Raw genomic sequence first — 23,091 nt, 5'->3', positions numbered from 1 at the left:
TTGCCGTTTACAGTACACTTGCTGTGATGACTGCGGGCATAACTTGTAACGATTCTTAGGTATGATTCCGACGCATTCTTCACAGAACTTGTCTGTCTGTTTGTCAGTCAGGTGTGCTTGATTGCCAAAATAATGTCATGAGTTATTGTTCGACCTGGAACATTATTCTTGGCTGTTTGATTAGTTTATATTGTGGATAAATAGAAGGTATAAAAAGAACATTGCAGTGTATCAATATTTATTCCGTGTGCATCGTTTACGAACAGGTAGTATCTGTATACACAATTTTCTTTCGCGTATACAGCAACTTTTGGAATAATAAGGAAAATCAAAGTTCTTCTGTAATAAGAGAATTTATAATTGTATAATATGTAATATTCTATGATTTATTTTCCTTTAAAACATGACTGAAATGCTAAAACGAAAATAAACACTCAACGTTTTAGATAAAACAAGGACATAGGAATTCCTCTCATAAATTAAGTGTTATAGGTTCAAATTTAAACTTGTAATGGAATGTTATTATAGTTCAGAAAAAAGTTGGGCCGAAGTTCCACACACAAGAGAATATCATTTTCTCGACCAAGTGTTACTTTAGTAATTATACGGACTGTTAAAACAAATTGATCGTGCACGAAAAGGGTATCAAAGGTCGGGCACTGAAATTATTCAGCAACAAGTGCATATTTGGAATAAATGGACCCTGTCAAAAGGGCCGACGCTTTATCAGTGCGATAGTTTGAAATTAGTCATGACTGTGAAACCTTTAATCGCATAAATCAGCGGTGAAAATTGGATAAAAGCGGTCATGATCGCATTTGTGGCTACAGTGTGAGTCAATATATTAAAATATTTTTATTAGATGGAATGCAGTGTTCCTGTTCAAAGGCCATCGTATATCTTTATCGATGTCAAACAATCGAATATCGGTTCGGAATAATTCACAGTTGAATAGATTTCGGATACTTCTTTAAATGTCCACCATCGTGGAAAATTAGGTTTAAACCTGAGCACTGAGTGTAACTGAAACGTACATGAATCATGTGGTGTAGTATTTAAAACTTTATTTATTACAATTAAACCGTTTTTTGATACAGTTTGTGACTGATAAGATTAGAGAACGTTCTAAATCGTAGAAAGACAGACGTAGAGGACATACTATATTAGGTGGAAATTACATTAAATGAAGTGTTTCGTTCTAATTCTATAAATTTACAGGAAATTATACTTGAAAAGGTGAGTACCTGTTAAATGGTTGTTTAAGTTGGATATCTATATATTATCATTTTTATACAACTATACATATTAAAGTATTTTTTAAAAACCACAAGTTTTAAATAAGATTTAAAGCAATAGGTGCATGTACGGAAGTTGGAAGATTTAGAAATAATGTTTAGTTAAATGTTTTAACGGTTTCATACATTAAATGACCACATTGATCAGTGTTTTTCGTGAACTCATTACATAATATAAATTTTATTTAACCCTTTGCCTTCTAAATTTTTAAAATGGACTGGACCATCATTCAATTTAGGCAGTACGACTTATTATTCAAAGGGGTGTTCACTGAAACAGCGGACAGTGCAGACCGTGATCAGCCTTCACGGAAGTGCAGGCTGATCTTGGTCTGCACTGGTCGCCAAGGCAGAATCACTTGCCTCCAGCAGGCTAGAGGTTAACAGACTCCAAACCCCAAACACATTTTGTTTGATAGAACAGTATATCATAAACCTGTATTAGGTCAAAATAAATTCCCATAAAAACACAAGGAGAAAACAGATGTTTTTTCTTACATCTGGCGTTCACGTATTTTGTTTTTGTATGATAATAAAATGCATGTTTCAACCTATTGTCAATGCTTTACAAAAGAACACACGAGTTAACGTTTAAAATATTGCCTGTCGAAATTTCTTTGTGTGTGCGAAAGTCATAAAATATTGATATAGTCGACTCCATTGACAAGATAAATCAATTACTTAATCATTCTTTATCAACTTTGTGTCATCTTTGCCTTATTACACTAGTTTATCATCGAAATAAAGAGATAGCAGTAAATATGTATATTTGCACAAACTTTATTGTTCTCACTGATTTCAAACATTCGAATATTTTGACTTTCTGTGATGATTCCAGCGGTATTTTCACTTAGATTAGCACCCAGTCTCGAAATTACGAAGAAAGTGAAACATTTTTCATTTTGTAAACATTAGCAAATTTATGATGAATAATATTGTATCGATTACTAACATACCAGTTAAAGACATTTTTAAGAATTATACTTTAACCTGATTTTAGTCGGTTTAGCAGGTCGCACTTTTTTTTTATTCTAGGCAAATAAAATTAATAAAATCAGTGTTTTGAAAATTTATTGTTTAAAGACGCGCCACAAAATAACTATTATTTGTATTTCCATGATGGTAATTATACATGCAAGTATTTAGTTTCAAATTGACAGTGACATATATTAGGCAAAGACAATGTGTTTAATGTCTTATCATTGTATTGAATACATGTAACAATATGTACAGGACTCTGTGTATTTAGTTAAATTTCAGTCCAATTTTGTTTCTACAGTGTAAGATATTTATTCATCTATATCCTTAAAACTATGCTGAAAAGAGATTTACTGAGTAAGATTGCAAATGAAGTTGTGAAAATACATTTATTCCGGAATGGCCTAAATTGTCCACCTGAAAAATTGTAGTATAGCTGTATATTACCTGTATTATAAGAATAATTTTTATGAAGTTTTTGTTAGTGAAAATTGTAGGTCACTAGGTCTTAGTGGGTCTTTATTAAAGTTACAATTTCGTTTCAGTTTTACACACAAAAAAATCTAATTGTGGCAAATCGAAACTACTGGAAAATTCGAAAAGTTAACCGTTTATTGACATTGTTTAAGATAAATCGGATCGAGTATAGTTCTTTTGCAATAAATTTTGCAGTACATTCCCCCACTTTGTCATGATAAATAAGTTCTTTTACGATATAATACAACCCTATGATACTTAAGTTTGCGCGCTGTCTTTCTTTAAAAGATAAATCCCTATACTTTGTCTGTTTTATATTTTGTATTATCTTCCTAATACAAGTTTCTTCCTGCTGCATTGGGTAGTGCCATTCCTATAGAACAATTTGCGCACGGGCTCACGTGTGGTGAAAAAAGATTTTTAAACAGACGTTGACACTCATCCAAAAATACTACTAAGTTGAGAAGTTCGGTTTATTTTGCTTATATTTTATTTTCAGGTATGCTATTATATATGTGAATGACTAATATTCATTTATTTTGCTTTTGTATTACTTTTTTAGATTTTAGACATATCACACTATTGTACTAAACTGAAGGGACAAGCAAATAAATCGCACAAGTTTTTTTTTAATCAAAAGTCCGTTTCAATGCATACATATCTCTATAAAAGTTAGAATTCGTTTAGATTTAATTAACATAAGAAAAAAAGAAAATCTTTTTCCCCCAAAAAACCACAACCTCATGTGGTTAAAATGAATGAGAAATTGAATGAATGAATTTATCGAGTAGTTAGCCATAGCAACGGATGTATTCACTCCAATAGAAAATTAATTACCGGCACATCTCCCCATTGTCATCTGTATAAAAGGATTCACTTAGTTTTATATCTTAGTGGCTGTCAGTCATTATAATGGTAAAGTGTGCGTGTTTTTACCTGTTATTTTAATGGGTATCTAGTAATTTGATGCACGAGATATGCCGCAATATCGAAATAAATTGTCGTTAAATAAATCTCTATTTTAAAAGATGACATTAAATTACGCTATCTGGGATTAGTTTGACAGAAGAGTGTCGTCAAGATATCCGGCAAATATAGACCAAATAATGTTTAAAATGCAGGTTTGAGGTTTGCTCTTGCGGTTTCATGTCAAAGAATGGGTTGCGTGTTTCATGTACATTTACATCTAAATTGCGTGTCCCAAATACATTTACATCTAAAGAAGGATTTCCGTTTTTATATCAACACTTTTTTCATTGAAACTTAAAACTATATGTACTGTCATTAAAGGTGAAAAAAGCACGTGTTCTTTGTAGTAAAATCTTCAGTCATTTCAAACACAATCTTTCATACAGAGTTGTCGTACTTTCACTTCCGCTTCAGAAACACTTAGGAACGACAATTTTGCGGCTTCAAAAGAATCAAGAAAGACAATTTTGTGACATTTGCTTGACTGTTCATGGTAGTGTGACGTCATAAACGTTGTTTGAATAGAGAATCACCAAAGAACACTTGCCTACTTAGATAAATGCGAGAATTAGGAATGTTTCATAATACGATTTGTTTGCAGAGATGTAGTCCATTTTTTAACATCCATATGAAAATATTGAGAATAATATCAAAAATATTCGTTTTACGTGTATTTCTTTTATTTAAGGAAGTGTGTAAACTTGAACGAGTGGGAGTCGTCTTTATTAAAAGCCCCACTTGATTTTCATATTAGATCTAAAGCAAAAATGAAACTTTATCATGTCTTTTTATCAAGTGGGCCTGAATAGAGGGATAAGCTTGGGGACAATTTAAACACCGATATCCCGTACTTAATCCGGCTACAAATATAACCTTCATTTATCATTAAGCCCATATCATGTCTGTATATTTGACAGATATTACACACAGTTTCACCTTTTTATTCAAACCGTCTTATCATTGAATGGCTTGTGATCATATTATCGCGTCTATCTAAATATTTTCCTCCGATTTCAGCCCAGTTTAACAAGATAAAAAGAACTAATTGCAGTTTGATCGATCTGTGTTATAATTATATATGAAACGACCTTCATCATTTCATATATCCATTTTTTAACAATTTTAAGCACTCGAGGAACCGCGAAATGTCAATTGTAATATGTATAATTAAGAACAGCATTAAAGAAGGAAAATGACTTCACAAGTTGGGAGGGAGTGCTTCACAGAACTATTAATGCATGAATGGAATTTGTCATGTAAATGATAAACCGTCTGGCTGAGTTTTTCAAAGTCAGTTGTGTTGCAGTTTATTTTAGATAATTTTCTTTTTCCTTGCCATGAAATGACTTGTGTTTAATGTACATTAAAGAAAAACGAACTCACTAACAACAAAATTGCATTACATGTATTAAATTGATCGAATTAACATCGCATTTCCAGTCTTCAAGTTCATTTATTACCACACATACTTTTTTTATTATTGAGTGAAAATATACTGCGCAGACACTTTGTCAATATAATTTCCTTACTTCTGTAGAAAATACAAGTCTTTCCCAATAAACTTAGACCAAATGAGCCATCATCTGGCTTTCAGACAGACATTATAGATGTTAATTCAAAGTCGATCAAAACTTAATTACGAGTTTGTGCCATGCATGTTCTTTTGTTCTTCTGTTAAAGGCGTTCATGTGGCATAAGTTCACTTCCTGTATTTATTGATCTTTTCGGTACAAGGAATCGATTCCGTACAGTCATGCACAGTAGTGTTTTGGTTTTGTACCCATTTAAGACAAATAATTTTATCATTCATTTCGTAATTAATGTCTACTCGAACCGGCATTTCAACTTTATTTTCGTCTTATAAACGCTGCATGTTATTGCTTAGAAATACTTTATGCTGTCATATGCAAGGTACAGGATTTAGTCTCTACTTTATCCCGGACAGTATGGCGTTAAGCCTTAGCAAGTGGGTGCATGGATTGGTGCCTTAATTAGATCCAGACAAGAGGTGCTGGGACTTATACCTTGGTGGGAGCTCCCACTCATGTTGGACAACATAGAAAATACTTTCACTTCAAATTATCAGGGCCAGGTGTAACAGTTTTGTTTATTTTGTTAACAGTGTTTATCTCGGTCCAGGAACTGGAAATTTCTGAGATGCTCTTGAGTGTCTCTCGCCTGACTAAGAGGCCTGTACCGGTTCTTCCCAGGAAAGACGGTTTCGCGTGTATCGGTGCTAACAACGGGCACGTTAAAGAAACAGACTGTCTATTCGCAAAGAGCTATGCTAAGTTAACCGGACAGGCCTATATCTCTCTCTGTTCTCTCTGTCTGTTCTAGGGGCTTTATCTCACTCTGTCCCTCTGGTCAGATCGCTCTGTGTCTGTACTAGTAGAGGATGAATTTCGCTATATGTAAAGCGCCTTTGAACGTGTTTATCATGAAAAGGGTGCTATATAAATCTGGTATGATAATAATAATAATAATAATAATAATAATATTTCACTCAAAAAACATGTTTTACTGTTTTACGCATCCTCCGCAAAGAAAATGTAAAGAGTACAATCGAAATAACAATATTTAAGCAAAAGGTCATTACTGAATACGTTTTTCCCTCAGTAATTCACTTCACTTCCTAGCGTGCATATTTCATGTATTCGTGAAAAATAATGCAACCTAAAAGCTTGTGTTCGCTCAATTGAAGTAAGTTTAGATCAACTGAAGTAAAAACTCTGCTTTATAATCTATATTTATCTAGATTGATGAGTAAATCTGTAAACGCACGCACAAAATATCTAAACAGCGAACATTTCATTGATAAAACTGCATGTTGCTTCCTCAAGAATTCAATTTATTCAGCCAGGTTTTTTTACTCCCTATAGCTTTGCCCGTTGGCAGTTTAACATCACACCAGTTTTCACATGGAAAAAGAGAATTTTGAAAGTCATTGGTAAATATGCTGTGATAGACAGGTTTTGAATAAAGATTTACTAAATTTATTAACATATTTTAACGTTGTCTTTCACTTTGTAATCTTATTTTCTCGTTTGCACCTCTCCTTAACACGCATGCACAAAAACACATCAATAAATTCTTTCCCTTTATGGTCATTGTCCATTTAGAGCTACTTGTAGGATCTGCTTTATCATGTTTAACCTTTCAAAAACTGACAAGATACATGGGTGATGACAAATAGTTAATGATTTTAGTCCGGTTTAGTCAATCAAACTCCCTAGGGGTACTAAACAGTCACTTAGCTTGCCACTTTTTTATCAAAACACTCACAAAATATTTTTGAAGCGTTTTCCGAATATTTCGCCTGCTAAGTCACCGTTGTTTAAAGTGTTCAAGTGGTTTGGTCAATCTTGCGTGATCCAGACTCTTTGATGTTGTCTTGGGGGTACTTCTATAAATCAGGCTTGGTTGATAGGCTAATGTATACTGTAATTGATACTAAATTATTTATGTGGGATACTTCTTTAAAGTGGTCAAAAATAAAAATAGTTTACTTTCTTCCTTGAGTACATGGAGTGGAAACGAATTTTGTTGGACAATGGACAGGAATAAATTAGTTTTCATTCATTACGGCGATTAACTTTTGTGTTAATACCTTAGTCAAGTGTTGAAGTGAGGAACATTTTTTTCTTATTTGCTATGTCATTGAAAGTGACGGTGTACTTTTAAAATCTCGACTATTTCGCTCTTGAAGAAGTAAATATTTGGACATTTTAAGTGATTGGAAATAGGACATTTATTGTAAGTATTGTAGAACTTTTGAATTTTAAATTGGTGCCTTGGTGGGAATATTTTACGCGAATGTATTTCGCTATTTAAAGGTCCTAAATGCAGATGGGTCATTTAAATTCTTAGGTTGACGGTGGTGATTTGTTTAACGCAAAGATTTCTTTATTTCTTTATTTTTGTAGACAGATGTTCTGTCAGTTACAAGATTGATTGAGTCTAGAAACCTTTAAGTCTCTTTTATACTATTTTTAGGAATTTTTTTTTTCATTAAGTGCATTAATAAGAGTTTATTATATTCCGGTATTGAAATTTAGAACCTTGCAATTTGTATAAAAAATATGTGTATATATAGAAGTTTACTGTACACGTACACATTTTGAAATATAAACTTTGACAAAATACCAAATAAAGGTGGGGTTTGCACTGGTGTAAATTTTGTGCAAATTTGATAAAATTTACATTGACAATGAAATGGTTATTTTATACGCCTTTCGAAAGTACATTGGCCGCTAAATCTTCATTTTCGCACTGCATGTGCATGGTTGCCAAAAAAGATCTGACAAATTAACCTTAGAGATAATATAGGTTACACAGGTGTAGATGTTAATTCGATATATAACTGTAATAATTAGATGGTTATCTTTATATTATACCGTCTGCAGTGACCCGTATTTTGCCCTATCCCACCCGATATTGTAACATGATCTATGACATCCCTGTCATATTAATTGTATAATTGCACAAATTGTACCCACAGATTTTCTGCTTCACCCGTTAACACGACTGTCTTTTTGTTTGGGGCAATTTTGTTTATCATTCCCCTATACGCATCAGTTTGCATGAGCACCGCCTTTTTTAGTATACAAGAACTATGATAATGACAAAAGTATTCCGAATGCTTGGTTCCGTGTAGGTTGCCATTAAACTGTTCCAAATACGATGCGTTTTAATTATTCATGAGCGCGCATCTGTGTCAATTTGATACTTGGGAGGCGAGAAAAGACCCCCAAGAATTAGGTCGTGGTTTTATGGCATACTGATCTAGTATACCAGCTCGGATGCATAAAAATGGTGTAGGTAAATGTTTCATGGGATAAATTACGGATCTTGTAACTTTTAATGATATTTCTAGTAATCCTATCCATGCCATGTAAAGACATAGGCCGTTTTGATCCTCACAAACTAAACGATATTCAGGAGATTCGAAATTTTTTGCCGGCTATTTTCCTTCTAAACCGATGATGTGTGGAAGTTTGAGACTAGTGAGAAATCATGTTTTGTCTTTTGTGAGAAGTGTTCACTAGTCCGGCATATAGAATGTTCCGATTGTCGGAAGAGACGGTAGAGAGAGGTTCACAGGCGCTTTAGGTCTTTGTTCCTATTCTTTTCTATAAAAGTCTTCATGAAAACATCGTTCAACAACAGTGCACAGTGGCTTAATGTGTTTATTTGACTTTTGTTTAAACATGCCTCGTTCTTTCTTAAGTTGTTCAGAATTGTGTTTTTTTTTCAAATGGTTAAAGGATGAATATTTATTTATATGATACTCGTGTATCTGCTGTGTTTATGGCACGTTTATCTCTAACATTTCATCAGTATATTGTTTATATGAAGACGTTTATCAGATTAAGAATGGTAATTGTAAAATAGTTATACATTAATACAAGTGCGATATATTGTTGTTGTTTGGTACAGGTGTATATCAAGATTATTAACGCAAATCTGAGATCGATTTGGAAACGTTTCAAAAATATATCAAGTATTCAGGTTCGATTGAATCGTTCTATCAAACCGTTGCTTTACGGCGGAATTTCTATGCATGCGTAAAACAGTCCACATTGATACAAGAAAACGAACTTATCGTCTTAAATTGATTTAACACGATTTATTACCAAATTTGCATATTGGCGTGTAGATAAAGGAGAATGTGCATGTTAACTCCGCTTTCTACTTTAATTTACCTTGTTTGTTTTAGATACATTTTAAGAGCATAAAGCGCGTTTACAACATCAAAAACACTACGGTAGATAGCCATCTTAAATTGATTTAACGCGATTTTGCAACTAGATAAAGGCAAAAGTTCATGTTTCTTGATTCTAGATAAAAGTCAATAAGTAAAAAAACGCCTGTACGACATCAAAAAGTTAAAATGTGTTAACAAAACCTATATTTGAAATGGTTGACTTTGTTTATGTATTTATCTCTGAATTCATTCGGAATCACGTAATCGTGTTTAAATTTGAGGCCAACTTTAAACATTATCAGATAAATGGAGTTAATGTATATATATAATGCACAAACTAACTCAAATATATATAATTATTTTGTTGAACAGTTTTGTTCAATTTAACCCACAAATGCACTATATTTGGAATGTTATCGCAGAAGATCTCATGCATGCACGGATAATCCTTAAAAGGGTCTCCGAAAATGTTTTAACTGATTATCATAATATTAGTAATCTACGTTATGATTGAAACAAAAGACAAATACGTTGTACGAGGTAAGCGGGTTACTACGGAGCAATAGATTAAAATCTGAGGTCTTTAACATTGTGGCTGAATTGGCCCTAGATTAAGTTTGATAAGATTGTAAAATGGGAAAAGCCCTAAACAGGTCGATCTTTGTTTAACGAACTTAAATTTATTTTGGTTTAGTTGTTTGTGCATACATGATGCCAAAAGTTGATAAAAAAATTCGGTTCAAATTTGCCTCAGTAACACATTGAATGTCTTTAAGTGTGTGTGTTTTGGTCACAAATAGTGGATACATTTTAAAGGATGTGTACATAGTTCTGGAATAATCGGAAGAGTCTTCATATGTTTATTAAAGGTAAAAATTTATTAGTTGCTTGATCGGGTTATGAACGTGCAACAGTTTGACACAAGTTTAAAAATGATAAAAACCAAACGTGTATGTATAATTATGTATTTATTAGTATATGCGTTTTAGATGTTGGTGCCGATTTACAAATAATAATGCTCATTTATTATTATAATCAAAAGTTTATAGCTCTCTTGTGCGTATGCACCTTGATTGCCCTTTCTCAGAAAAGCAGAGCCGACGAAATAATGAGCAGTGACAAAATACTTTTGAAAGACCACTACAATTATTGAAACTTATACTAGTATAATAAACAGTAGTAAATACAGTAATTAGTTCATATTATTAGAAACTTCATTTTCTTTTCCTGTAAACAGACTACATTCCATTGATTCAGATAATCAGTCGTGTTTTAGGCATGTTTGTAGCTTGTGCATGTAGGGGATTATAAAGTGGCTTGCAATCACTCCTTATCTAGATTCAAATCAAAATATACCTACTTCTGCTACGTTTAATCTTTTAAGATTATCTTAAGATGATTATTGTACTTAATATAAGGCTTTGTTCTAATCTGCAAATTCAGAACAAGGTGACATTCAAAATAAAATTTGCTCGTACAAAATGATATTCCTATCTTATAAAGTCAGTCAAAATGTTTCTGTGATTGAAATCTGTTTAATATGATCAGTTTATAGATTGTCTAATTCTGTTATGTTAGATACATCCCATGTCGTTAAATGTTTGATATTAGATTCGAACTCTTGTAAATGATATTGTTGTAGCTTATTAGACCAGAAAATAGAGTTGCAAAAACTCTTCATACAATCTCTATCTCATAGATGACCATGTTGATTAATATGATGGAAATATAAGGCAGGCTGTTGAAGTTACTGAAACTGGTCGTGCTGTGAATGAATCTGATCGTAGCAAAAGATAAGTTACTAATGTTACTGGAATTGGTCATGCTGCAAGGGCGGTAGATCAGTAGTTTCTATTTATATAAATCTGAGCTTACTCTTGTCAGATTCCTGAAAATGATCACAATAGTAAGTCGATATTTAAGGTGAAAACTCTAGTTTAAATGAATCAGGCCGCATACAGAGGCTGCTGGATGTGTACACACACAAGGGCAACTCTTTTAGCAATTTGGTTTTCTCCTATAGGTAAACCCTTTTGCGAACTTTTCATATAATGTAAATCTGAATTTGTTGATCTAAAGTTTGTTCAATTAAAGACAAATTTGAACCAATTTCTAGAACTATTGTTTTATCACAAATTCATCTTGCTTTTCTGAAAGTTTGCAAATCGGTTCATCAGCTGCTTCAAAGAAACCTCAAGACTTTTATTTTCAAAGAAATGATTTCTTATCAGTGAACGGAAAGGTTACAGGAAAAAGCAACGGAAACTTTTTTGATGAAAACGTTGATATTTTCATCGACTTTTGGTGTGTTATTGTTGATAATATTTTCATTGATCAATGTGTTTGAAAAGATTGAAAGTCCAGTCATCCTCTACGTCATTTATGATTGAACAATTGTTGAAAAAGACGTAAAACCCGGACGTACACTGGTCATCATCTGCTTTGTAAATCGGGATATAGTATAGGACATGATTTGAAAACTTATTATAACCGTTAGTTCTGAGACCACTTGTTTTGAGACACTTTGTTTCTAGTTGTAGGTTATAATGAAATTAATTATCCAAATGTATTGGTTTTATTATCTCCAGTACATCAATAAAAATTTTCCCAGTTTTTAATTGCTCGCTGGGTAATATTTTCGTGAGTCAGTTACGTGTTAATTAAATAAAAGGACCGATCAATTGCATTGATGCTTCAATAGATGTGGCAGAAACGTATGACCCTATCGTGAATAAGATGGTTGAAAACAGCTCGGATGTGAGCATGAATTTTTAATGAGAACTTGTCATATAGCCAACTACAGATGCAAAACTCCTTTTACTAAATTGCATTGTTTCGGCTTCGCTTCAGGAAACGTAGACAGCATTCTGTTTTCCACCTTTGTAATGTATCGAACTAAATTACATGTACATCAAACACAGAGAGAAAAAATAATGTTTCCTGAACAGCTCTCTATGATGTAGGGATAATGGAAAAACAGTACTGATATAAAGGCGTTGTAACATGTGTGTTGCAGTTTATTAGTATTTCTCTTGGGCTGTATGATTGATCGACATGTAAATATTGTTAATATTATTTATAGTTTGGAATTACTTTGGAAAACTGGGAATTCTGACTATTATGAGGAGGTTTTTTATCTATATGATGGACATTTTTTAAGGAAGGATTTAAGAGGTTTTTTAGTTAGTGTATTTTTGTTTTTATTTATTTATTTATTTTTTTTTTTTTTTTCGTTTAAAAATGTACAGTTTCTCACAGCACGTAATTTATTCATGTGTTCGGCGATCCTTTTATTACTTACTTTACCAGATTTTCCTGCCATATGCTGAATGTGAGGTCTCATTTCGTAGTATATTCATGCCTTTCAAATCCATATAATATCCTCATTTAAATAATGCATTCATATTTTAATGTAACATAATCCTATGTATACATATGTTTGAACTACGGTGCGACATGCGACACTTTATGTAATATTCAGTGCATGCAATAATTATAAACTTTTGTCACTTAACGCGTTATCAGTTTATTTGAATCCTTCACATCAGTTGACAATCTTTTATGATGTGTGTGTATTTTGTTAAAATGATTATTATTCGTTATTTAGAGATTCTGTTTAAGGCACATATGAGCCTCGCCATGAGAAAACCAACATAGTGGCTTTGCGACCAGCATGGATCCAGACCAGCCTGCGCTTCCACGCAGCCTGGTCAGGATCCATGCTGTTCGTTAATGGTTTCTCTAGTTACAATAGTCTTTGAAGCGAACAGCATGGATCCTGACTAGATTGCACGGATGCGCAGGCTGGTCTGGATCCATGCTGGTCGCAAACCCACTATGTTGGTTTTCTCATGGCGCGGCACGTATATACATACTTTAAAACGTAGCCTTTGCTGTCTGTACTTAGGGGGCTAATACTACGGGTTCGAAACCTCGTTTGAGTTGTGGAATTCGTTCATGTGAAAAAAGCCATTCACTGTATTACGGAAGATAGATGGTTCTACTCAGGGGCCGGCTAGTGTTTGTAAATAATGCCCGGAGAATCGCCATATAAACTTTATTTGCGTCGATTTAATGTTAAACCCAACAAAAACTAAATAAACCTTAGGGCGCAGGCGTCTTGTGACAAGTTTGCACCAATAGTATATAGGAATCCAGAATTATCATCTTCTGTTACAAGGTTATGAAAAATAAGTTTGGAGACCAGTCCCAAAATGAATCCCTGCCATTGGTCAATTTCAAAATTAAACTCAGAGCCAACCAATCGTATGCTGGAGTTTTCAGACTGGTTGGGCAATTACGGGTTTTAGATTATAAACGATTTTTTCTAACTGTGTCCAATGTTGTAAAATTTGAGTTAAAGCCAGTCTCAAATCATTTGACTGGTTGTCTTGAGTCTGAGCTCAATCCAAATATATACGCCAATGGCAAAATTTCTTTCGAGACTGGTCTCTAAGGCTAATTGTTAGAAATCCTCTCATCTAATATGTATGTCGGACTATTTTCCTCATAATGTGGAGACCTTTAAGTTGTAGAATTGAATCAAAATTAAAGTTGACGGAATTTTATTTGGCAGGCATAGAATTAATGATTAAAAAGTTAATGTGTCATTTCCCAATTTAAACATGTTTTAATTTCATTTTCGCTTGAATATGAATATTGTAAAAAATTTTGGATAGTAATGTTTGTATATAACACCATTTAAATAGAAGCGCTATTTCGTCTCTCGATGGCTTTATAATCTTCCGTTTCGCCTCGTAATGTTTGTTTTGCCTTTATAAACTCATTTTCAGAGCCGTACAAATCTGGCCTATTTCATTCGAAAACTTCAGCCGTGTTTATAGTGGAAATAAAATGGATATTTATTGAACTTTAAGAGTTTCTCACACTCTACCATAAAGGTGATCTAATTTTGTTACGCAATGAATTCAATGTTAAAAGGATATAGAAAAAGGTCAACAGTGAAGTGAAAATTTTAAATGTACTTAGTACAGTATCATATGTGTTTGGGTGGTTAAAAAAGGTTGCAAGCGTGTGAAAATTGTGATGTATGTACTTCAAAATATTTAAAGAAAAGGATTAACTTTGAGGTAGAGAATTCCTAATAGAATTTTCGATCCATTGGTGAGTAGCATTTTCGACTCAGTTTGCATACAAAAGAACAAGTCTTTCAAAAAGATGATTCAGTGTGAAAACGGTTGTTTGACAGTTCATATGGCTATATTTTGATTTAAAAAAAAATGATATGTACAAATGCGTAAGCTTGTGGAAAGAATGGTCTTTTTATCTTATTCAATATCATCAAAATTTATTGTAGCGCACTTGAAAAAATGCACGAACTAATGTTTTCATAACCATGAACCATGTGTAGTTACATGGCGTGTCTGACGGTGAGTTTTCATTTCGCTTATTCCAGAGTTTTCCAACCTTTTTTTCTGAAAAGCCACTCAGAGACTATTGTAGCATGTAACGTTCTAATCCTAGTTTTTGCACATAAATTATTTATCGAGCACATCTATAATATTACGGCAAATGCTTCCAGCATCAAAATAAACGATTCGAACGTGCAACATCAATATCTCGTGCAAACGGTTTGTTATTGAGAACAAGGCACAGGTAGGCAATTAAGAAATTGATTCATCGAGAGATGATTTAAACATATGGTGGTAATTATTTTTCAAGCATTTCAACTAAATTACCAGGAACATGGACTGGAAATGCATAAATTCTGTTCTAGGCATTGATAGATCAAAAGTCGTTAAGGGAGGCGCAACCAAAACATAACACATCATCGTAGTAAATAACAACAAAGCTGTAGCAACAACAACAGTTATTTTCTGCTTCTGTGGAAAATAGTGTTGATCTATATACATCTCTTTTTTTCTCGGCAAGAGTACCTATTTCGCATGTTGCAGATGAAGTGGAGTAAAAAAAAATATTGTCGCAATTTCTTCACATGCTTCCAGATTATACTGTTCATCTTGTAATCCTTAGATCTTTGTTCAGGCAAACGCATCTTTGTTCTCAACCTTAGCGTCTTTGTCCACCGAACCGTTGCCGTCCCACGGTGGCGGTGTTTCCTTCGCACTTGTCATCATCTTGATCATCAGCTCTTACTTAATTGGCGAAAATATTTCAACCGTTTATACTGCAAGGGTGCAATGCAGGTCTGACAGTATTTTCTTTTGCTCAAAAGTCACGAAAAAAAACGCTCTTAAATGTTATACATTGTACGTTATAACGTGCAAAACGGATTTGAAAAAAAGCTTTCAGGCTTTTGAGGATTTGTGTAGTTAGCTTTGTAGACGCCATAATATTTACTGTACATTGGATCAATTCAGGAATGTTTAAGTAAACCTATTATCATTCAATCTTAAAATGTTTCTAATTAATATAAAGACAATTTAGATAATTTATCTTATGTTATCTCGATCTAGACAATCAATTGTTTAATCTAGTATCTGTACAATGTTGGCCATCGCGTGAGAATTGGCCATCCGTTATAATAGCTAACAAGTACTAAATTGTTTAATAATTTAACAGGCTGGATAAATTGTGCAGAAAATACTGGTGATTTACTCTGGTGTTTTAAGCTAAATATTTTAAGAAGCGTGTAAAAATGCATACGTGCGCCGTTAGCCTGGCTCCCTGGATGCATGGTTATTTTTTTGAATACTGCAAACCTTTTATAAGTAAATTTTAAGCCTCTAAAATAGCACATTTTATCTGATGAGTAATGCGGAGCCAGGGGCAATAAAAATGCCAATACAGAAACAACTGCTGGAGTTACTTCCTCTGTTATGCAGAAAATTTATACTAGTATATGAAAAATATGAGTGAACAAACATAGGAACGGGAGCCAGTCTAGTACGCCGTGCTTTATCGTCGTCATTGTTGTTGTTGTTGTTGTTGCTGCTGCTGGTGGTGTTTCGTCTCTCTGTATCAAACCTGGATTATATGGTAGTGCATCAGAATGAGAAGATTACTGCAAATTATTTGACATACTCCTTCAAATAATTCATTAATTTTCGCATGGAAATAATTCATAACCTGCATTTCCGTTTCATGCACACGGGATTATATATCGCATTTAATTTGCATTACAAGTTTATTAAATAAGTCAGAAATAGAATTTAATTGCAAATTTGATGGCTTTTAATATACTTTACAGGATGCATCATATATGAAAATCATTTGAATACTGTAGACAAAATTGCCCAAGGATTGCACGTAGCGACAGTCAGTGTTCAGCAAAATAATTTGAGCCGCGCCATGAGAAAACCAACATAGTGGCTTTGCGACCAGCATGAATCCAGACCAGTCTGGGCATCCGCGCAGTCTGGTCAAGATCCATGCTGATCGATTACGGTTTCTCTAATTGCTATAGGCTTTGAAAGCGGACAGCTTGGATCCTGACCAGACTGCGCGGATGCGCAGGCTGGTCTTGATCCATGCTGGTCGCAAAGCCACTATGTTGGTTTTCTCATGGCACGGCTCATTTGTTCTTGAATAAGTTTCTGTTAAAATAGTCTCTGCAACTATTTTTACGCATAACATTAACATTGTGAAAATGGTGCTAAAGGAAAATGGAGAGCTACTTATCAGCCTCGACCTTTGACAGAATTCCTCGTTGACAGTTGATCAGCAGCAAACAGCGAGGGTCGTTTGACTTTCGAACACTAAGTAAATAAAGCGTAATGCGGAAAGATTAACATGCTCGTGCGCTTCTAAGTGTCTGAGTTTTTCTGTCAATGGGATTTTAAAATTTTCATCTTGACCCGTTCTTCGTTTAATTTTAAAATAATATTTTAATTTTTTCAGCCTGGACTAATACGTGTTTCAAAATTCTTGTTTGAACAAAAATCTAGTAGAAAAGGAATTGGTATTATAATTCGATATACCGTTAAAGCTAGTCGGCAATAGCGCTGCTGTATATGATTAATGCTTTGTTGTTCTAAATAATTATTAAAACTACATCTTTTTGTGAGAAAGACAACAGTGGCTGACAGACACAGAAAAATCAATTGGAGTTTTGTTTTGTTATTTTTATTTTTATGTTAAATGTCTATAGAACGTTGGAACAATCTGTTTCCACTGTGACGACATTTTGTTTCCCACCATTCAACGAACCGGAAACAGCATGTCCGAGGAATATTTTGAATAGGGAAATCTGATACTTGCTTTATAAAAATACGAATAAAGGTTGTTGAAATTAGAATAAAAGCCATGTGAGGTCTCTTATAAAATGTCAATTATAAATTATAAAAGAGGGTTAATGGGTTATATATTTATGAACAATAGTTTAATATAAATATAGTTCTTTGATTGTTGGCCTGGAAGATGATTCATTTTAGTCTGTTAATGGTCAGCACAAGCAATGACATGCATCCTGAAGCATTTTTAAGCGAATTCTATAAGCAGAAAATCGGGACATGTTTGCTTAAAGGTTAATCTTAGATATGTATTGGATAAATATCGTTTTAAGGTTGTTAATCAGATTTTAGTCAAGTATAATGGAGTTTTTCGAAACAACCGAACCGAACAACAAAGCATACATTTCATTTAGGTAATGGGTATTCCTGTTCCTTAATGGGTATTCCTGTTCCTTAAATCAATTTCTTAAGGAATATATGGGAAGTTGAGTGTCATAAAATGCAAATTATATATTACAGACTAGTTTTAAGCAAAGTTTTTAACAGATTGGCATACCATGTGTTAGAAAATAAACATTTTTTTTGCAAACAGCAGAATTTATTAACACACACAAGAGCACAAACAAGTTTTTTTGAAATCATCTCCTAAAGTTTCAGCATAAACTGGTACTTCATCCTTTTTTTCACCATGTTAACCGAATCTTACATTCAGATCGTTTTTTTTTCTTTCTAAAGAAAATGCCATTCTTTCGGCAAATGATCCAGTGATTATTCAGAATATATGTATTATTACTTCCTCCAAAATTAGTGAGGATGTTTTTTTCAAAATAACTCACTCCGAAAGCATACAATGTACGAGAAAATTTGCAGCAGACGAAATCAAGCTCTCCGGGTTAAGAGATGAATTGTCTGTTGGCAGTTTTTATTCATGTAGATTGTACATAGCACTGACGTAATGGCATGCTGTTGGATTCATACCTTTTTTTTTTTTTATTTTCATCGGCGTTTTATTGGAATTTCTTATCTTTGTTAGTGATAGTTCTTAGGAGAGAAGTAAATCTACTATCTTCTTTTATCATAATAATGTTATAAGAAATGATTCCTTTGAGAACGTAGGCTGTTAGGGGGTAAGATATTTTTAAGTGAAAGGAATAACTGTTCGAATGTGACTTTCTGGAGTTCTTATGGTAAATTGAAACGGTGTCCTGTGGCCTCAACGTTTTTTTTTTAAAGTTTGTACTTAATCGCTGCGTTGAATTGAGATTACATTATATATTATCCTATCAACGTCAAAGTATACATGAAAAATAGGACTTTGGGTTCTTCAATTGCCATATTTATCTAACCTAATTGTCAGTTGAATGACTCTTGTTTAAAATCTTCAAGATACGTGCATAGATTAATAATTTATATTTGTTCTATACTGAGTAGATGTGAAGTTTTAAGTAGTTTTATATTTACATGTGTAGTGAACTCAGTGCCGTTTACAAGCAGAAATGTAGCGGTTTTTTATTATGACTGACGGATTTCGGGTAATGTCTAAAATTGTGACGTTTGTTAGATCATTAAAATGTCAAAACTAACAGTTCTGTGTTAACATTGTCCAATTCTATATTTTCAGATGGCGTCAGGTAGTTCAGTAGCCGAAATTGAGATCCCTATCTGGGTGAAAGGAACACAGAAGTGGGTCACGGGCCTCACGAAACGTACTACGTGCGATGACGTTATTTACGCTCTTATGTACCAAGAAGGTCTACATGAACATGTCAATACGTCGGCGTACGCCATATTTGAAAAATGGCGGGAAGTGGAACGTCCGTTGCAAGGACGAACTAAAATTGTGAAAGTGTGGAGAACATGGGGAGCTGAACAAAGTAATGTACATTTGGCTATGCGTAGAATAGACGAGCTGGAATATAGCGGTGAGTTTTCTTTAACTCGCCGGAAAAAGAGATCTCGCCATAAAATACGTGATCGGGAACGTGAACGAGATTGTGAACGCGAACGAGAAAGACGTCCGCGTGAGCATCGTCGTCATCACCATTATTGCCAAAATGCGTCCGAAAGACTCAGATCAATGGAGACGCTTGTTAAACTAGTCATTTCGCAAGAACGCAAGTTGAAAGATATGATTGAACATGGGGACGATACTGACAAATTAATTGATAAGTATGAGTCAAGATTACATTCGAAAAGATTAAAACAAAACGGAGATGAGTATGTTAAGGATGCTTATTTGGACAGTCAGTGTCAAGATAATATGGACGAATTCTTTTCCAATGCTAATGTAGATGAATTAGAAACGTATGTGAACTATTGTGATAAAATTCTCGAAATGGAAGATAAGATAAAGAATGAGCACTCCAAAATTGAGGATTTAGCTTATCAGATACAGACTTATGCAAATGAAAATATGTCCGGGTCTGAAAAACGAACCGAACCGGAAGATATAACAAAAGTTCAAGTGGATTTAAATCGTGCTGTTTCTTGTGCAATTATGCAGCAATACAAATTTCAAGATTTGCAAAGAGAACTGCATTTCTATGAAGAAAAGCTTACAGACAGAGAAGAGTTATATAATCGTCTTCAGGCGGAACTTTCTGAACTAGAAAATAGTCATTTAAAGTCAAATGAATCATTAGACAGTTCTGCAAGTGTACATAGTGCAGACAGCGCGGGGTCGAACGGTTCTCGGACCGGTAACCCTTTACCACTGCCTGAGAGAACAAACCGAGCCCATATCCAAGCTAATAATACACCACCCCCACCCATTCCAGAAAGAATCAGGCAGAAACCGGAACAAGTTAAAGAAGTGCATAGTCATCCGCCTCACATAACAAATCATAACCAATCAAAAGACAGTTCTCAAAGAGATAGCCAATCAAAAGAACATATTCCAGAAAGGAAACCGATTTTAAAAACGAGTGTTTCAGATCAAAGAAATGGTTATAATGTACCGTACAAACAGACTAATAGTGGTGAAACAAAAGTAAGATTTAAAACGGATAGTGTAATTGACAAGTATAACTGGGAGGAGTCTAGTCTTTCAGAAGGAATCAGTATTGACCAATCAGATTGCTCGGATTCTAAAGACCTTTTTGACTACGTAACACGGAGTTCGGATTATTCTCAGTTTAAGACAGGTGTGGCCGATAGGCCTTACTTGACTGTAAAAGTTGAAGACAATGACTCTAACTCTGATACTGGACTAAGTTCGATGCACAGTGACGATTCGGCTGTTTATCATTTAGAAACCTTAGTCTGACAAACCTTACATTCATTAGCATCTTTTTCGTGAGATATCATATGATTTCTTTGTTGAATAAACAACTTATGGATCTAAAGCATTGATATTTTCATTTTTTTTTTAAATCTACACCAAAATATTTCAATACGGGCGTGTCATGATATATAGCATTATTAATGGAAAAAGAAAGTAGTTTATTTTCTTGCACGGCAACGACAATTGAGTGTTTTAGATTTGAACAGATGGCAAAGATATAAGGAAATAAAATAAATATGAATAGGATATCATTTAGACAGTCTTATATCAAAATGCGTTTAATTAGAAATAAATATATCAGAAAATAGACAGTTTTACGCCGCTACGGGCCGGAAATGCATATATGATATTTTGCTTGAAACGCTAGAATATTATTTTTTGCAGAACAATTATCATGGATGAAATTAACAGATTATTTAAGGAATAATTATCATTGTGGTTTGTACATTTTCTAATTTATAAATTGTATGTCGTGTAATGTCAGTAATGGCAGACACGTGAAAAATAAAAGAAATACATGTATCCGGACTTCATTTTATCATTTATCTTGGCAACAATGCAGTTCTGTGAGATACTATTACACAGCAGGTCCTTCATGTATGTCCTTATTTACGCACCGACGATGATACTGTATTTTAAAATGTCAGTTTGTCTGGATTTCGTACCAGTCCATACCTCCTTAATCACTTTTAAAAAATCATGAAACTTTGGCTAGTTTAAGTCTGTTTTGTCCGAACAAAATGAAAATATGGCCAAACCTTCGAGTCTTAAATGTTATGATTTTTTCATGTCGCGTAATACTTTGAAGGATTTTTATTGTTGACATTATTATCAAGGCATGTTCCTGCCGAGTCTATTGTTAAATATAACTTGAAAGTTTTCCGTTACAGGGGAGGTCACAGTAAAATAAGTTCAGATGTGATACGCAGAGTTACTTCTCTTCATATAGGTCATAGCGAAGAAACCTAAGTGGCTGCATGGTTATTATTTTTAAATAGGGTTACTACAAACATTTAAGAAATAAATTCAAAGCCTCTAAAATATCATATTTTATCTGTTGGCTAAACCATACTTATGTTCGGAGCCAGGGGCAATAAAAATGTCAGTAGAGAAAACCTGCTGAAGTTACTTCTTCTGTCAGTTAGTTTCTACTAAATTTAAGGGGACGCATACTTTGAAATTAGAAAAAAGTGGGTGGGGTATGATAAAATTTTCCTGCAAAAAAGTACAAGGTTCTGGTAAATGAAATGAATACTGTTTCAACTGTTATAAGTACACAAAGGATTGCTCACTAAAATAAAAATGAGAAAAACTGAAACAAGAAAGTTATTGTTGAATTACGTAAGACTTCTTGTGTACATTCAAAGTCAACAATTAAGACTTTTTGGTGCGAAAATAATAGTGCTTCACTTTGTCTAAACATTTATCAATGTCCTACAGATTCTAATTTAAAGAAAGAATGTGAAATAAGTTCACTGTCTTGCTTTTCATTTCGCATATGTGAGCTAAAACACATTATTTAGTTTGTTTACAAAGTAGTGCATAAGAAAAGATACGGTGGTCAAGGAATGCCACATTACAAAACTAAAAGAGTATATTCCCCTTAATACATTAAACATTTATCGTTACAGAAGTCTAGTGGCTTACAATAAAGGCCTAGAAATGTTGCCATTATTAATCTTTAACTTGGTATTCATGAACTACAATGCACTTAAATATCAAAACACATTCAACAAACTTTTGAAAATGTATTGTTTTAAAAATCCCTAAAATAAGGTATGAAATTTGGTTGAGAGGTCCAATCAATGTGTATATGTGCAAAAGCAACATTCTAATCTTGTTTACAAAAGTTACTAATAAACAGCAGGAATGTCAATGATCAAAACTGGACGAATATACAGTTATCCTCACTTTAATGTCATTTATAATTTGTCCTTGAATTCTCCACCATACTTTTCATAACTCTGTTTGCACGAGTTGCACGAGAATGCTGTCATTCACGTAAAAAACGGGGTCAAATAAGTTGTAAATCATGCAATATCATCTAAACGTAATTAATGGATTATGCAGTTCAAGATAAACTTTATCTCATATCGTAACGAACATGTATAATGTTGTAACAACAACTTTACTTACACTGATTTAAGTAGCAGTCGGTTTATAAGTGACTTTATTGATTCATTTTGTGTTTTGTTATTGTTGTCAAAAAGTATAACGGAAGTGCCTCAC

At 33.6% G+C, this 23,091-nt stretch overlaps 1 protein-coding gene across 11 annotated transcripts in view; it reads left to right on the top strand.

Moving 5' to 3' along the window:
- The window catches only part of LOC123536386 (ras association domain-containing protein 10-like), a 29,068-nt gene extending 7,684 nt beyond the window's left edge, over nt 1–21,384 (top strand). Inside the window, exons 1-2 of one of the 11 annotated variants that reach the window (XM_045319541.2) lie at nt 116–831; nt 19,201–21,384. In XM_045319541.2, the coding sequence (XP_045175476.2) occupies nt 19,201–20,844 (1,644 nt within the window). In that variant the 5' untranslated portion in view covers nt 116–831 and the 3' untranslated portion in view covers nt 20,845–21,384. The other 10 variants (XM_045319537.2, XM_045319542.2, XM_045319534.2 and 7 more) reach the window with 10 other exon arrangements.
- The last annotated feature ends 1,707 nt before the right edge of the window (nt 21,385–23,091 follow it).

The sequence above is a fragment of the Mercenaria mercenaria genome, chromosome 17 (assembly GCF_021730395.1).
Source record: "Mercenaria mercenaria strain notata chromosome 17, MADL_Memer_1, whole genome shotgun sequence".
NCBI lineage: Eukaryota > Metazoa > Mollusca > Bivalvia > Venerida > Veneridae > Mercenaria > Mercenaria mercenaria.
Note: the sequence above shows the minus strand (reverse complement) of the source record. Positions and strands in the feature narration are given on the sequence as shown.